A 17351-nucleotide genomic window follows, 5' to 3' on the forward strand; every position below is an offset into this window, starting at 1 on the left:
GCATTGTGGGAAACATTTTGCGCAGTTTCCATAGATGATTGAATTAAATAACATTAAATAATATTTATTTATTTTCTTACTAAAACACTTTTCTTCTTTAGTAATCTAGTAATGTCCCATGTCTTTAAATTAAAACAACATCCCACATTTAGCTTTATCAAAACTAATCAATAACTAACAGCAGACTACATGTTTTTATGTTTGTCTTCTGTCCGTATGAATGTGAGTCACACATGTGTTTGTCCCTGCAGGTGGGCAGTGGCCCCGGCGTCGGGTTCAACGTCAACGTTGCCTTCACTGGAGGCCTGGATCCACCCATGGGAGATGTGGAGTACCTCGCTGCGTTCAGGTACCAGATACAAGATCGGCAAATCACACGACAGTCCAGCTTCACTGCAGAGGACGAAGTAGAGCCCCGAGAGTTCAGTTTGTCTTTGCAGCTGTAGTGTCATCATGCAAGTGTGCAAAATCTGCTAAATAATTGAATTACATTTTGCAAAAGAGGCTTCTGTATGTGCACAAACTACACATTGGGTGTAACTGTAGAGACACTTTGAGGTAGTTGTTGCTGTTCTGTGAACTTACTTTAACTTAACTCATTTAATGTTTCCATCCTTGTGACGCAGCATTTTTCAGATAATGAAATGGGTTTTTAATTGGCTTATTTCATCTTAAGAAACACTTAATTCTTCAGTTTATGAGATAAGAAAGAACTTTATTTATCCCGAGGGAAATTGTTGTAATACACAGGAGGAACAGTAAAAAGTGTCAATTTTTTTATACTAATATATATATATATATATATATATATATATATATATAGAAAAATGTAAGTATAAGATGAGAATTAAGAATTCAGAGAGATTAAGAATGTATCGTATTATAATCAAAATCACCAAATTGGGAGCTCATGCTTCAAAACCGAGTTATTGCGTCAGTAAGTTGGCAAACTAAAAAATATAAAAGTAGTTTTGTCATCGTGTGATCCTCTCTGGTTCTGGTCCAAGTTGCTTGAATGATGAATGAACCACAAACTAATTGTTCAGAGATTTGATCTTATTGCTTAGAAAGTGGAATAATTGATCCAAAGCGAGGAAGAAAAACTGAAATTGGACGAGGAAGTTTGATATCTGCCACTGATGATTCATTTGGTCTGTAAAATGAAAGTGAACAATCTGCACTCTCATTGAATTGGCTGCTATTCTGTATAATCTTCACACTCCACCCCCCCCCCCACTCTCAGGTCAGTGGTGATGCCCATAGCCAATGAGTTTGCCCCGGACATCGTCCTGGTCTCCTCGGGCTTCGACGCTGTGGAGGGACACCCTCCACCACTGGGCGGCTACATTTTGACATCCAAGTGTGAGTACAAGATTATCTGGAGTGTGCTCCTTATCTGGCGCCGCAGAAGTCCAACACACAAAACAAATAGTCGAGAAAGGTTGAGAGTTGTGATACTGAGGGTGACAAACTAAAACGTCAATTAAATGTCTGTCGCATTCTTTTGCATACACTCACACGCTTTCTGTAACCCTTTCCTCAGGTTTCGGCTATCTGACCCGGCAGCTGATGACCCTCGCTGGAGGCCGGGTGGTCCTGGCTCTGGAGGGGGGTCACGACCTCACCGCCATCTGCGACGCCTCCGAGGCCTGCGTGGCCGCCCTGCTAAGCCAGGAGGTAAGGAGGTCACTTTGATAACGCACAGGATCTGAATCCCAATGAAGTCCCTCATGTTTTTATCAAAGCAGCAGAGTGGAGAGGACAGAGTGGAGGGGGCAGAGTGGAGGGGGCAGAGTGGAGAGGGCAGAGTGGAGAGGGCAGAGTGGAGAGGGCAGAGTGGAGAGGACAGAGTGGAGAGGACAAGTGGAGGGGGCAGAGTGGAGGGGGCAGAGTGGAGAGGGCAGAGTGGAGAGGACAGAGAGGACAGAGAGGACAGGACAGTGGAGAGGACAGAGTGGAGGGGACAGAGTGGAGAGGACAGAGTGGAGGGGACAGAGTGGAGGGGACAGAGCGGAGGGGACAGAGCGGAGAGGACAGAGCGGAGAGGACAGAGCGGAGAGGACAGAGTGGAGGGGACAGAGTGGAGGGGACAGAGCGGAGAGGACAGAGAGGACAGAGTGGAGAGGACAGAGTGGAGGGGACAGAGTGGAGGGGACAGAGCGGAGGGGACAGAGCGGAGAGGACAGAGAGGACAGAGTGGAGAGGACAGAGTGGAGGGGACAGAGCGGAGGGGACAGAGCGGAGGGGACAGAGCGGAGAGGACAGAGCGGAGAGGACAGAGCGGAGAGGACAGAGTGGAGAGGACAGAGTGGAGAGGACAGAGTGGAGGGGACAGAGCGGAGGGGACAGAGCGGAGGGGACAGAGCGGAGAGGACAGAGCGGAGAGGACAGAGTGGAGGGGACAGTGGAGAGGACAGAGTGGAGAGGACAGTGGAGGGGACAGTGGAGAGGACAGAGTGGAGAGGACAGTGGAGGGGACAGAGTGGAGAGGACAGAGTGGAGGGGACAGTGGAGAGGACAGAGTGGAGAGGACAGTGGAGGGGACAGTGGAGGGGACAGAGTGGAGGGGACAGAGTGGAGGGGACAGAGTGGAGAGGACAGAGTGGAGAGGACAGAGCGGAGGGGACAGAGCGGAGAGGACAGAGCGGAGAGGACAGAGTGGAGGGGACAGTGGAGAGGACAGAGCGGAGAGGACAGAGCGGAGTGGACAGAGCGGAGGGGACAGAGCGGAGACGACAGAGCGGAGACGACAGAGCGGAGACGACAGAGCGGAGATGACAGAGAGGACAGAGCGGAGGGGACAGAGCGGAGGGGACAGAGTGGGAGAGGACAGAGTGGGAGGGGACAGAGTGGGAGGGGACAGAGCGGTGTGTTATTTTTAGCTCAACCATAAGTGGAACAAATACATTTTTTAATTTTAATCCAGTTTTAATCTGCTGTGTTGGCAGTGTAATGGAAAAACAAGCAAAATATTATAATATTATGAGGACAAAGCTGCACTAATCCCATGCAAATGTAGCATTACCTCAGCAGTAATTTGATCTCCTACCTCTTCCAGATGTGTGACTTCAATCTTCTGCCTCTTATAAAGCATGAAAGCAGTGTCACCAGAGGCCCCATGACACCATATTATTGCATTTTTAAACATTTTGCGATTACATATTTTGCGAGTGATTAACTTAATTTTTCAACTGCAAATGATGTCCCCAAAGGAAAACTTAGTCACCTTCTAGTTTTCAGCCTGTTCATCTCACATCAGTCATTTGTATTGCAGCAAAATGGGCAGAAAAAAACCCCCCGTTGCAGGCACCTGACGGACTGTTTGTATTGTAGTCCACATAGCTCAACTTAACTGAATGCAAACGTGTGTGGACTACAATTACATCAATGCAACTTCTTCAAAAATGTTATGCAGCCCCTACAGCAACTGGGACATTTGAAAGTAAATTAGATTTTTTTTTATATAAAAATTCAAGTATTATATTTAAATAAAATACAATCAAACATGTAAATTAAAATAAAAAATGTAAATTAAATAAATCATGTAGTATTAAATTAATCTAAAAATGTTAAATGGAAATAAAATAAAACATGTTCTCTTAAATACAAAAAAGTGTTAAATGGAAAATAAATGCAATTAAACACGTACTCATAAATTAAAATAAATACAATGTGCCACTTGTAGTGGAATTAGTTTACAGAAAAATCTTAACTGTTACTTCCTGGGACCGCCTGTATTGTGAACGCAGCGTGTTCCATAATTGTGTTTACATTTTCTCTGTGTGTTTTTGTCCCGTGCAGCTCGACCCGCTGCCAAAAGCCATCCTGGAGCAGAGGCCCAACCCCAACGCTGTTCACTCTCTGGAGAAAGTTTTAGAGACTCACAGTGAGTTCAGCCTCAGTAACGCACAACACTGATACACACAGACGGACACAATGAGGGATGTCTGCATTTCTCTGTGTCATTGTCCCGTATACGTATCTAATAATGCACTTTGAATACCTATCAGGTAAGTACTGGCGCTCGGTGCATTGCTACTCACCGCTGCTGGGACTTTCCCTGCTGGAGGCCAAACGAGGAGACTCAGAGGAGGCGGAAACCGTCAGTGCCATGGCCTCGCTGTCTGTGGCCAACGCCATGGATCAAAGGTAAAGCAGCTGAACTTAGTGCTGGGAGAATTCTCTTTATCAGCAAGCATATATATTTTTTTATCAGCGTGTACCTTTCAATATTCCTAGCCCTGTGCTCCTTAAGAGTCGCTGTTTACTGTAGGTATATTTAAAGTCATATTGCACCAGATAATAAAACTTAGGGTCCATCAATAATGTAATGTAATAATGTAGTTTGGAGGAAACGTGACAGCTTGAGGTTTAATCCGTGTTCGTGTGTGTCTCTGTCCACCAGGCCGGAGGAGGAGCCCATGGAGGAGGAGGAACCACTGTAACGGAGGGAAACATGAGGGTGTCACACTGCTACCATTGACCTCTCCGGAGAAGAGTCGACTGATCCCTTCATTGAGCCCCCCTAACCCCACTCACCACGTCGGTCACCTTGATTGGCGGCCCCTCGGCCAAAACGGGGGGAGAGGGGGTGGGCTCAGCCTCAGAGTAGGGAGCCAATCAGGAGACAGAGGACTGAATTGGGAAAAAAAATTAAACATAACAGCGCTGCTTGGCGGCACTCGCTCAGAGACACTCATTTTTTTTCTGTCAGTCTTCACACCCCCACGTTAGCCCACCGCGGCTGAACCGAGTGGCCGAGGCAGCGGGGGAGAGGGCGAGATCAGGTCTCGCCATAGAAAGGTGTGACGGACTGCAGAAACATACGGTGCTTTACACAAGCTGTCCTCTGACCACAAGGACACCAGGGACAGCAGACGTCCCCAGCTGTCAGACGCAGCTCGGGAGTTTCTTTTTGTCTTTTTCTCAACTATTTTTCCCTACAAAACAAAAGGGGGCCGCGTGGCAACCGAGATAATATTTTACAAGATGCGTTCACTGTGGCCGGCCGAAGTTTGAGTAGGCCCTCACAAAGATTTGATGAGGAGACTGTCGCCTCGCCAGGAACCGGCCTGACGTCGTCGAGTGAGAGGAGTGCCTTGGTGAGGGTCCACTGGATTTCAGGATTGTTCAGGAAAAGATTGCCTTAAGTGAAAAAAAAAAAAGATTTTTCTCGCCGAGGAATCGGTTGCGAGGGAAAGGAGCCGGAGAGTTTTCCGACGAAAATAAAGCAAACAATCTTTCAGCATGTTTACTTGGAACGTGACGAAGACAACATTTAATGTCTGTCACGGCCTCTCTTGAAGAGTTACTTTACTTTTGGATGGATCTATTTTTCTGTAAAAAAGGAAAAAGCGCTTTGTAAAGGTAGTTGCCAGCTTCAGTAGAAAAAAAAAACAAACCAGTGCAAACACAGGAGACCTTCAAACGAGGAAATTAGATTGGAACCGGTCAAAAAGAAAAAAGGTTTAGCCTTTGATGTAGCTTCCCTTTAACTGAAGTCATTGCTTTGTAAACACATAAAGCATGCGTTTGAGCAGAGAGACCGGACATGTTTGCAGGATTTTTGAATGTTATCCAAAAGAGAAAGCCAAGCAAGAAAAGCCAAAGCATGAGTTTGCATATTCAGTAGTACTTTCACTCCAGTTAGCTGGCAAACATTTCTCGTATTGGCCCTTTCAGACGAGGCGTTTACTGCCGCTCGGCAACTACCTTGGTTGCTCGTGTGAGCTCAACATTAGTCATGTATATTTGAATTGGATATATTTTGAGAGGCAGTTTGTATCTACATGTATGATTTTTCCACATCAAGTTGTCAATTATCGAAAAGTGTGTTTGGTAAGCGTGTCCACGTTTTATTTTTTATCGTATAAGATTATTTTTCTAACTTTTTGTTTTGTTTTTCATCCATAGATTTTCTGTGTTTTTATCCGTTTTCTGGATAGTTATAGGGCTGCCATTCACACACGTAGTGCTATCGTCACTACAACAACTTTCTTTCTTGTATTTATCAAAAATAAGGAGCAACACTTTCTTTCTTTCTTTCTTTCTTTCTTTCTTTCTACGGCTCTCTCGGCCTTTCTGCATTTTCATCAATTGTGTATTTATAACATGTACTGTTTATAGGAGATTTGTATATGGAAAATTTATAAATGTACTCTAACTAATGACAGCTATGATATTGTGAGCGGAAAAACAGTGCGGCGTATGACATTACTCCATGACCTTTTAAGAAAAAGAAAAAAAGCAGCGTATTTAACTCGTCATCGACTGCACTGTTTTCAAATTGCCCTCAAGTGAAACGTAGTCATTACGCGGCACTGACATTGACTTTTGAACACCTTCCGTGTAAAAAACAAAACAAACATTTGCTCACTTTGTTGCCTAATTGATACATTTTCCTCTTGTGCATGGGTGATAATGCACTTACCTTTCGACTGTGACAACATCGCACATCCAAAAAGAAAAAAAGGGGTTTAGAGGCCGTTCTATGTAGCTCGCTGTGTTTTCCTCGGCGGGAGAAGAGAAGGAGGGGAAGTTTTTTGGATGGAAAACATCAAAATGTCTTTCTGAGCATGTGTTGCACTATCATGTCCATAACATCAGTGTCTCCTTCCTCCCTTCTCCTGCTTCAAATCCCTCACCTGTCCACTGCTTCGTCACACGACGATTCAACACGACTATCACGTTTGTTTTAAACATTTTATCGATCTTGTAAAATTTGAGATTAAGTTGATATTTTTTTTATGTCTAACAAAAACATTCCACTTGTTACTCGTTTAATTTGGCTTAACTTTTATTCTTTTTTTTTAATTTGTTTTGTAGAAACTTTAATACTACTTTTTATTTTATTTTTTTGCCGTCTGCTCGCGCCAACTTTAACTCTTTGCATGGTTTGTGAGTCAGCATGCCTGCTTGTCTATGTAACAGAAAATGTATTTGCACAATAGAAGAAGAACACTGGAGGACTCCCACGGCAACTCCCAGGAGCACCAGGCAGGACGGGTTTCTTCCTCTCTGGTGTGCAAACAATTCAAAAGACTTTGTCCAAATGACTCCGCTGAGAAACATTTGATATCGTTCTTATTGAATATGGTTTCCAATAAGTGATTTTAACATGATTCAGCACTTATATCATGTACGGACTGTGTTAAGGAGAAACATGCTCTGCCAAACCTTTGCTACATCCACACCTTAAAAAGACTCTCCCAAAGAATGTTCCTCTTTCAAAGATCTTTGAACGGGCTCTGTGACGGTAGAGAAACGGTGGATATCGGTTGAGACAAGGTTTGGAGGAAAGGGGCATCTGTGATTGATTGTCACACCCACCTCGGCCAGTTCTATATATATAACCACTGTGGCTCAAGAGCAATTCTTGGTTTACATGTAAATGGATAAAAACGTTATTTTTTTGTTTGTTGTTTGTCTCTATTGATGAAAAATGTTATCTTTCTTTGGGACCTACGCTTTGGACATTTCATCTCTGACATCATCTATAAAATATATTTCTGAAAAATACAACAATCTGTACTTGTGTTGTTTAATGTTTCACATAAAAAACTGTCCATTGGTGCAATTTTAGGGATTTTTCACATCAATAACAAGTCAGCAGATAAGTTTATCGTTAAAGTTTGGAAATATGTTTATTTAAAGGATCCCCCAGCAGCTGATACATATGATGACATACTATACATAACATTGCATTAATAAACAATAAATGACATTCATGCACAATTCAAAGCAGGTCAATACTGTACATAGAATTAAGTCGAATACTAATTAAAAAAACCCATAAGTGGATGATGTGAAGGAGAATTATACAACTCATATGAAGCAAAACAATGTTCAGAACTAGGAGTTATACCTAATATATTATTAATAATAAAAGCCTCTGCATATTCCTTTTTATTTGTTATTAAGCTGATATTAAAGGGAGACACTGCAAGGGAATAGGATAACAAATATCTACTAATAAATAAAGCTATGAAACTTCCCCAGTTTACTCACATTAAGACGATTATCTTTTGTATTACAAGTTTTGAAATTGTATGTTCGAATATGCAAATGAAGCTTTATGTAATGCTAACTTTTGATGGATTTAGGAGAAATCTACAGACACACATGGACTCTAAATGATATTTGTCATATGACCGTTACTGGCAAATCTGGTGATGTTGTTATGTGTGTTATTATTTGCTAATGTGTGTCACAAGAACAATGATTTAGAAACTGCTGCGTGCATAATATCCAGTGGAATCTCTTTTTAATTCCTTTCAGCTTATCTAACTGATATCAATCTGCTTTTTCACTTTAATGATTACTCAAAGTCCATGTCAGCGCAATACAAGTGTAAATAATAAATAGTGCTGGTTGTAGTGGAATTCCTGGAATTTGTTTATAAAGATAGGGCAGCTGCTTCTTCTGTATCGCATCTGAGAAACTCTCCTTGTTTTTTTTTTAGGATATCTCCAGTACAAAACCCTCCACTTTCTGATCTGTGCTGGATCTGAAGGACAGTAAATGAGCTGCCCAGAATCCGGCACATGACAGCAATGATGGTAGAAAGTATGTCACAGTATGTCTCAGCTGACTTCTCTGAGTAGAAAATCTAATTACAAGATCTAATATCACAAATGTCTGAAGCAGCAGACATCAGGGGACCTCCTGCTATCTAAAATGTCTCAAAATGGTAAAAGAAAAATTATTATTACTTCAAAAAGCCCAAATTTAAATATACAAAAAGTTTGTTTTGTGTCCAAAACACAAACAAATTTAGTTTATCATCATAGTAGGCTAAGAACACCAGCGAAATGTGTCTTTTAACAAGCTGGAAAGAGGGAATTTGCTATAAAAATAAAATAATAATAATAATAACAAGGAAAGGGCTTTATAATCCAAAAACAAATACATATAAAATAATAAAACAGAGAATCTTAAAGGACAAAGTAAAGCTAATAATAAAATAAAACACCTACTCAAAAGCACATTCGTAGAGCGACATTTTAAATAGTTAATAGTCTTTGTTTATTTTAGAAATAGGCCTTTGTTTGGTAAACAATACAGCAGCGTAATAGGTGTACATGTGTCAGTTGACTGCGCACTGTCCAATGAGGGGACGGCACTTCCCTTTTACCATGTAAATGCTGACCTGTTATTTCCTCTCTGCCCACTGTCCCCAGTGCTGCACCAGTGCAGTGCCAAAGCTGCAACATTAGCACGCTAACTTTCCCGTTTTCATAACCCTTAGGTGGGTTGACCTGTCGTATTTTGTTACTCTTCTTGCTTTTCTTTTCTTAAGCAAACTGCTGCAGTTTTTCGGACATGCCTAACATCGTGCTTTTTAGCGGGAGCTCCCACCACGACCTGTCCCAGAAAGTGGCTGATCGGCTGGGACTGGAGCTTGGGAAAGTGATCACGAAAAAATTTAGCAACCAGGAGACATGGTGAGTAGGTTTTTAATTTGAAGACGACGCTTAATTTTCTCTTGACTTTTGACGTTAGCATGAGATGCACGTTTTTTGCTGATATAGTGGATAGCTGTTCATGTTGCTCCAGCCTCGGCATCACATGTGGGTGGGTTAGCTTGAAGCTAACAATAGTTTACTATTCAGCGGGCTGTAAAGTCCACACGTGACGAGCTAGCCACATGTAAACACACCAGGCTAGCAAGCGTATAGCGAGCTAACACCATGTGTCCTTTATCGGACAACTTTGCTTGCTATGATGTTAATATATTTTAGTTGAGCTTTGTATTACTATATCTGCCTTTTTTTGTATCTGTTAAAATGATCCAGATGAAATGCACCGGAGTAGTGACGATGCGTTACGTTGTATTTTGTTCGTCGCATCATGCTAACGACGCTAACGTTACGTGTGGTGGGTGATTATGGAGGAGGTACAAGTGTTGGGCCAAATGTTGTACATGTGCTGCAGTGTTTCCCCTCAAGCCCTTTATTTCAGTCTAAACTATGTGGAATAACCCTTTATACCAGAAAGAGCAGCTGCTTGTTTAATGGCTCCGTTAAAACGTTATCTCTAAGCTATAAAGCTGCTAGTTTCGAAGTGGGAACAGATTGTTTCGGGTATACAAGATTTGACGTGACACCATAACGCCTTCTTTAAGCTAGCTGTAACGTTAGCCCTGAAACCTGTTGATCACAATTGGATACAGGGATTTATAAAACGGATTAAACACTGGACACAGGCTCTACTGTCGTCCATGTTCTGCCGAAAAGAAGCGTAGTAAACTAGTCACTTAAAATGTCTTTAGGTTAGCAGTTAGCACTGCACTTATATGCGTCTGACAGGGTAAATGTATATTAAAACCATTAGACAAATGTATTAAACGTTACATACTTTCTCTGAAACTAAGAGGATAACTTGCAGTTAAATATGCAAACTAATATGTGTAAGTAGCTCTCATTACTGCCTCTTTGGAAGGAAGTTTGCTTAAATCACATGCACTTAATTTGTGCTAATTTCCAAAGCAGCCAAGCTAACCATTAGTTAAATTACTGGCTGCACGCTTGCAGCTAGCCTCAACTCGACTTCATTACTGCTGCCTGGCCTTGAACAGCCAGCTAAGGTCATGCATGAAGTTTGTTTGAGCCCTTTTACAAGATAACCTTTTTGCTCCACTTTGTTGACATGAACTCAGCACAGCACTGTTTATCCAGTGCAGCTGTAAACTCTGCATGTATCAAATCAAATGCATTTGTGGCTTCTCGTCTATGTGCATTTTAATGTCTTTGACTCAACACGATTAAACAATGCATTAGTGTGTTTTGTGGCTAAGTGAGCACAGCTTTAACATTGTCAGAGTTGGATTTAATTCTCGATCACTCACTGTATTGCAATGCACTTTGGATGAAAGCGTCCTGCATCCACCAAATGGCATTTGTTGTTTTAGAATCGTTCCTTTCCGACACTAGTTTCCCTGCTTAAAAAGGGCTTATGAAGGTGTTGACCCCTTGATCCCCTATAAGACCCTCTCTGCTGGTGATGTTTCCACCCACAACTCTGAAATCCAGGGGAAACTCTGATGATCCATGCTCAGGTTTCTCTCTAGGGAACACAGCTGTTTGAGGATCAGAAAATAATCTTTGTTTTGCATGTTGTGTCGCCCAATCTAACAAGGAGGTGAGAATGATAGCTAATAAGCGCTCTTCTCACAGCTCGGCTACTCGCGGAGGTCAAGGACCAACGCAGAGGGAGTGGATTCCTGGGAAAGAAGTTGTTTGTTTGCACAGGGAAACATTTCCAAAGAAAGATTTTATTTACAGCGCCTTGTGTGCTCTAGTGCAGGGCAGTAATCTAGATTTATTGTGTTTATCCAAAATAGTTTTCATAGCTACAGAGACAAAAGAGGACAGTTGAAAACACTTTGTATATAAAGTAATAAATGCAGTACATTCAAGAAGATGGGAGTGTTTGAAAAATGAACCTACATTGGTAATTTGTCCCAGATGTGACTTTTCTGTTTAAGACGTTTTTGTTTCATGCCACCATGACTGCTGTTTTATTTTATCATCTGTGACAGGAAATGTTTTGCTCAAGCTGGTGGCTGTCCATCCTGAATGCCTCAGTTTGAACATTTGAATGTTTTTTTTTTTGTTTTTTTTAATGATTAACTTTGTACCAGCTTCTCAAGAGTAAAGATTTGATGCCCTTTGGCTTATTTGATAGTAAACTGTATTTGGTTTTTCGACTTTTGGATGGACAAAAAGAGGCATTTGAAGATGTCTCCTTGAACTCTGGGGGAAGTGTGATGGGCGTTTTTATTAATGGATTAATTGAGTAAATAATCGGCAGATTGATAGATAAGGTAAATATTTTTAAATCGCACTCCAAGTTTTGTCCAAATTGTCTCCTAATCAGTCAAATGACTCAAAATTCCCTGCCCGGATCTGTAACTGCTGGCTTCCCTTTTAAAAACCACAGACCTTGTGACTCCACAGAATCTCACTCTTTTACATCTGGCCAGTGATCACATGACCAGGTCCTCCCCCACAGAGGAATGTTTCACACACATGCTGCCTGCTACTGTGTGTGTGTGTGTGTCAGTAAAGTTTTTACCTCCCTACAATTTACCTTTCAAACACCCTCAGCTGAGCGGAGGGACTCGGCCCATACTTGTTTCTTGACATTCAAGGCCGCTCTGTCATACATAACTTTGTACAGTGGGAGAACTCGCTGCTCGTAACTGTGTTTTATTGCAGCTTATTATAAACTGCACACGCTTTTACTGTGGAAAGGATTGTTGCAAAATGTTAACACTGCTGTGAAGAGATGGTTTAATGCAGGTCAATAATGTGTCATTATCTTTCCCCTAACCCTAAAGCTGACATGTTTTCCTTAAAACAGTGTGGAGATCGGGGAGAGCGTGCGCGGCGAGGACGTGTACATCGTGCAGAGCGGCTGTGGCGAAATCAACGACAACCTCATGGAGCTGCTCATCATGATAAATGCCTGTAAAATCGCCTCCTCGTCCCGCGTCACCGCCGTCATCCCCTGCTTCCCGTATGCCCGGCAGGATAAGAAAGACAAGGTAGGCGAACACCGTCACTCCGAAACCAACGTCCTGTTTCATGTCATTCCATTTATGACCTCTAGATAAAGACGCTATAACAAAAATCCTGCAGCAAATGAAACTTAACAATAACTTTCTTAACATTTATAAACATGATTTACAACACTGTAATGAACTGTAAGCAAATAAAAAGTGTATAAATGTGTTAACAGCTGTAACTCATCCCGTGGGAGCCCACACATGGAGGCTGCTGTTTAAACACATAAGAAATGCAATATAAAATATATCTTCATTTGCTGACAATTACTGTCCTTAACATCTGCTAACATTAGTTTGTTGTAAAGCTTTATTAAATAATGTCTGTGCATTAATGCTAAATAGTTCTAAGCCTTCACAAGTACAACACGATAAGTCACCGCGGCTGCACCTTAAATGTGAAGTATTTCCCCCGAAGCGCTTCAGGTTGACATGTTACCTGCGTTTGCGGTGGTGTGTGAATGGGAACACTGTTACGGCAGTTTGAGTGAGATGCTCTCGGAGAATCCGAAATCGGCACAGCGGACGTTTCCTGCGTGCTGTAAAAGTGGTTCACACAACCCGCTCATCCTGTAAATCATTATCTTGTGTTGCCTCACTTGTTGACGCAACTACAACAACAAAGCAGGTCAATGTGAAGCAACGAGAGGGCTCCTGCTATCAGACGCCTCCGCCTGCACACGAGCACAAGTTATAACGTCCACTGCACATTCCTTTCTCCTCTTAGCATTGTGTAATAATATTTAAATTAATTTCTTGTCACTGCTGCTTCAGACTCGCTTCAGTTTGACCTGTTGCCGTAAACGTCTGGTCGAACTCTGCATTTACTCACAAGCTCAGCTCGGCGTCCTCTCAGGGCAGTCGAGTGTTTTATCAACAAAGTCTGAAGCCCGACGCCGGGGGTCGGGTCAGGCTGTCCCCAAAAGACCGTAAATGATTTGGAGTTGAAAATCTATTTCAACACTCGCATAAAATAATTTTGTCACGGGGAAACCTTCCAGTGATTTTTAAAGTTCCAATATTTTCTTCTTACTTACTTACCTCAAGCGACTGTGTCTTGATGCTTGTCCCAGAGTCGAGCACCCATATCGGCGAAGCTGGTGGCAAATATGTTGTCGGTGGCCGGCGCCGACCACATCATCACGATGGACCTCCACGCCTCTCAGATCCAGGTCAGTACTCTGTAAATGACTTTCAGCCCTCTGTCTCTGGGTCTAACTGTGGAACTGTGGAAAGATGTTAAAACAAGTAGTTTCTTTAAAGTTTTTGTAGCTTTTTTATTTCAACAGCACTAAAGAACGTAAGTCTGTAGCTGAATCTGCTAACCTTCTTTTTATATGAATTATTTTGCTCCTTGTTTTCTCAAATTACATCTCCGTACAGTCCACGTCGATGACGGGAGATTTCTATATTTATGACACGGCCTCGGGGGCGAGTATTCCAGGAAACGCAATAGATTTCACAACTTTTAGGGGTGGAATAAGCACACACATTAAGTTGCTCTTTAAATGTTCTGCCGTGTGTTTTGCTTTAAAACGAGTGAATGTTTTCATATTATTATAATTGTTATTATTGAAAGTGTCTAAAAAAAGACCCTAAAATGAGTCCGTTAGCTTTTGTAACTTAATGCTGTTGCATCTCTTTTTTAAAGGGCTTTTTTGACATCGCAGTAGACAACCTTTACGCAGAGCCCGCTGTGCTGCAGTGGATCAGAGAAAATATTCCCGAGTGGAAAAACGGCATCATCGTGTCTCCAGACGCCGGCGGAGCAAAACGGTAAGATTGAGATCTCAGTGATGTAAGGGAGTGATTTAAATTCTGGTTTGTCAACAGTGGTGTTCATATTGGGAGACTCCTGCACAATGTTGCAGATGGTTCTTCCACTTCGAAGGCAAGATCCTGTTCTTTGCCTCCACAAGAGTCAACAAGTCATGTTGTTTGATGAGCACTTAAAGGTTTAGTCCGTGCCTAATGGCTCCTTCTCCCTGTTTCTCTGTCCAGCGTGACGTCCATCGCAGACCGTCTGAACGTGGACTTTGCTCTCATCCACAAAGAGAGGAAGAAGGCCAACGAAGTCGACCGCATGGTGCTGGTGGGTGATGTCAAGGACCGCGTGGCCATCCTGGTGGACGACATGGCCGACACCTGTGGCACCATCTGCCACGCCGCGGACAAGTCAGTGTCATTTAAAGCCTTTGTATCATGTCTGTGAAGTGTGACGGAAACAGCAGAGCTGTAGCTGTTCTGTGGATCTTCTAAAGTCCTAACTGCATTGAATTCATTAATATCATTTAAAAGCCTTCAAAATGCTTTTGACATGAAACTGATGAGCTGCTTTTATTCATCGAGATGTTGCACCTTTGATCCATAAAGGAATCTCCCCTCGCACACAAAGCTTTGAAAGAAAAACTCATTGGTTTTAGAGTAACATGTGGAATACACTCAGCATTTACTATTAATACGTTCACGTTTTTATTCCTCCTTCAGGCTGATCGATGCTGGCGCGACAAAGGTCTACGCCATCCTCACACACGGCATCTTCTCCGGTCCGGCCATCTCTCGCATAAACAGCGCCCCGTTCGAGGCCGTGGTGGTGACCAACACCATCCCGCAGGAGGAGAAGATGAAGGCCTGCCCGAAAATACAGGTACATAAAGTGGCACACGTTTCTGCCCACAAATGCAGGATAGGAATCTATTTTCTAAGACAGAAAGAAATGACAATATTGAGAAACAAGATTTATTTCCCTCATATTTGACTTGATCCCTCCAGGTAATTGACATCGCAATGATCCTGGCGGAGGCGATCAGGAGAACCCACAATGGCGAGTCAGTGTCCTACCTCTTCAGCCACGTACCCTTGTGAAGAACCTCCCCCCCCCCCCCCGTCGGGCCGCTCGGCCGGCACCTCTCTGCCACATATCCTCCAGAAAAGCTTCAAAAAAGTCCTGGTGTTTTCTTTTGCCAACCCCATGTGACTGTTTAAAGGTCACGCCTACACATCGAGCAAAATCTCACTTTGCTCTCCGAAGACCAAGTTTATATTTATGAGTATCTTTTTTATTTCCAGTTGTTTTCTCGTGTTGCAGTTTGGGTCTTGCCGACCTTGATCACGAGGCCTGGCCTTCACTTTAACCAAAGGCTCCATTATGTAGCTATGTATTATGTGTACCTCATATTGAACTCTAAAAATGAAACATTCCACGATCAGAAATATTTTGGCCCTTTCTGCTCAGTCATTAAAATAGTTAATAAAACTATGCACCTATAACCCCCCCCCCCCCCCTCAAGTGTTTGCTTTAACAGCTGCTAAAAGTACTAAAATAATATAACCTAACCATTAACTAGCTAACGCTATATTAATTGTAATAGTTTATGCTTAATGCTATCATCGGACCACAGTTTAAAAGCTGCAGTACAAGTGGTAATGTGTTGATCTGACCACACACACGAGTAAAACGAATGAACTTGATTTACTCGCATTTTTATTTTCTCTTTTAGCGAGCCTCATAAATGTGCTGATGCATCTTTTACCTCTGCAGCGTCATTTCTCTCACAATAAGCTGCTGTCACCCAGTGGTGGCTCATCTGTATGACACCTTTCTCCTTCAATAATTGCTAAAAAAAAAAAGGAAACATTTAGTGACGACCCTCCGATCTCCCTGACGGGTCTGTATTAAGTGTCTAGTGCGAGGGGTCGTTCCAAAAGGTCACGAAAACAAATGGAGCCCAAAGCTTGTTATAGTGTTAAGATTTCAGCCATGATTTGTAATTAAGATAGTGATTGTCATCACAGCTGTAATGGGTCATTTATGTTCCAAGAAAGCAGGTTTCACTGTTTGCTTGTAGATGAAAAGAATAAAATAAAAAGTTGGTGGAAAAGCTGATTAATCTTTTTTTTTTTTTACTTTTTTTTTTTAATATGTAACACTTTGAGCTGTTTCTTTGACAATAAAGCTTTGACAATTGCTTACAGATGCTCGTCTTGCTTTGCTTTTTCACTAAATGTATAGGGACATAACAGTAATTTAGTATTTCTAAAATTTGAACTTGAGAGACTCCAGAGTGCTGCATCCTACACTTCCCATAATGCAACTCGATCACGTCCCTCTGGTAAGTTTTATTAGAAATATGGCAGTTTAACTCATTTTGATGGCTCTTAAACTTTGATTTATTGTTTAGTAATGATAGAAATGCAGGATGTGGCTGAAAGTTTAGGACTTTTTTTCAGTTTGGACCTTTTCTGTAAAGATTTTTATTTTATTTGAAAGATGTTGAAATGATTTGTTTTGATGGATTGAAGTGTTGGAAATAAACTAAATCCTTTATTCAAGTACTATAAAGTATTTCCATTTTCTGCTACTTCACTTGTTTTCCACTTCATTTATCTGGCAGGTTACTTTGTACATTACAACATGGCTTCATTTAGAAAACAATAGGTGGAACTACAGCTTGAATGCAGGACTTTTACTTGAGGTTTACATTATTGTAGTGTTTAGTTTTTATAAAGAGTCTGAATACTTCTCCCACTAATGATTTAAATGATCTGTAGTTGAACCAGCAGCTCAATATTGATGTCGTGACCACTTATCACTGAATTACCTTTATCTGCTGAGACCTTAAAGTAATACTTCAGCTTCAAATTAACCATTTGTATATAACTTTATAAATGTATTTATTTTTTAACATGTGAGTAATTGATTTCTTAAAAAATAAATAAAATAAAGATGTGGGTGAAGTATTCCTTTAAGGGAGTGATGCATGAGTTGAGGATGTCCTGCCACCAG

The 17351-nt window shown here is 41.8% G+C and overlaps 2 protein-coding genes across 10 annotated transcripts in view; both read left to right on the forward strand.

The window, feature by feature from the left end:
• The window catches only part of LOC115017570 (histone deacetylase 4-like), a 57019-nt gene extending 49498 nt beyond the window's left edge, over window positions 1-7521 (forward strand). For 7 of the 8 annotated variants that reach the window (XM_029446146.1, XM_029446163.1, XM_029446174.1 and 4 more), the window contains 6 exons: window positions 252-349; window positions 1244-1362; window positions 1544-1677; window positions 3802-3886; window positions 4011-4149; window positions 4406-7521. In XM_029446146.1, the coding sequence (XP_029302006.1) occupies window positions 252-349; window positions 1244-1362; window positions 1544-1677; window positions 3802-3886; window positions 4011-4149; window positions 4406-4445 (615 nt within the window). In that variant the 3' untranslated portion in view covers window positions 4446-7521. Of the gene's footprint in view, window positions 1-251; window positions 350-1243; window positions 1363-1543; window positions 1797-3801; window positions 3887-4010; window positions 4150-4405 lie in introns of those variants that run through there. The other variant, XM_029446211.1, reaches the window with a different exon arrangement.
• A 1623-nt stretch (window positions 7522-9144) lies between these two features.
• LOC115020436 (ribose-phosphate pyrophosphokinase 2) lies at window positions 9145-16539 on the forward strand. Of its 2 annotated transcripts, XM_029450479.1 has the most exons (7): window positions 9145-9443; window positions 12364-12547; window positions 13639-13737; window positions 14217-14341; window positions 14567-14740; window positions 15053-15212; window positions 15338-16539. In XM_029450479.1, exons 1-7 carry the CDS (start codon window positions 9322-9324, stop codon window positions 15428-15430), a joined length of 957 nt encoding a protein of 318 aa, XP_029306339.1. In that variant the 5' UTR covers window positions 9145-9321; the 3' UTR covers window positions 15431-16539. The 2 variants fall into 2 exon arrangements, with proteins under 2 accessions (XP_029306339.1, XP_029306345.1); XM_029450485.1 differs by lacking the exon at window positions 9145-9443 and having other exon boundaries at window positions 12438-12547; window positions 13613-13737.
• The last annotated feature ends 812 nt before the right edge of the window (window positions 16540-17351 follow it).

This window comes from Cottoperca gobio, chromosome 2, assembly GCF_900634415.1.
Source record: "Cottoperca gobio chromosome 2, fCotGob3.1, whole genome shotgun sequence".
NCBI lineage: Eukaryota > Metazoa > Chordata > Actinopteri > Perciformes > Bovichtidae > Cottoperca > Cottoperca gobio.

Coding starts and splice junctions, on each gene's coding strand:
- LOC115020436 (XM_029450479.1), top strand. CDS start 9,322: ATGCCTAACATCGTGCTTTTTAGCGGGAGCTCCCACCACGACCTGTCC. Junction 12,548..13,638: donor GGCAGGATAAGAAAGACAAG/GTAGGCGAACAC, acceptor TGCTTGTCCCAG/AGTCGAGCACCCATATCGGC. Junction 14,342..14,566: donor GACGCCGGCGGAGCAAAACG/GTAAGATTGAGA, acceptor TTCTCTGTCCAG/CGTGACGTCCATCGCAGACC.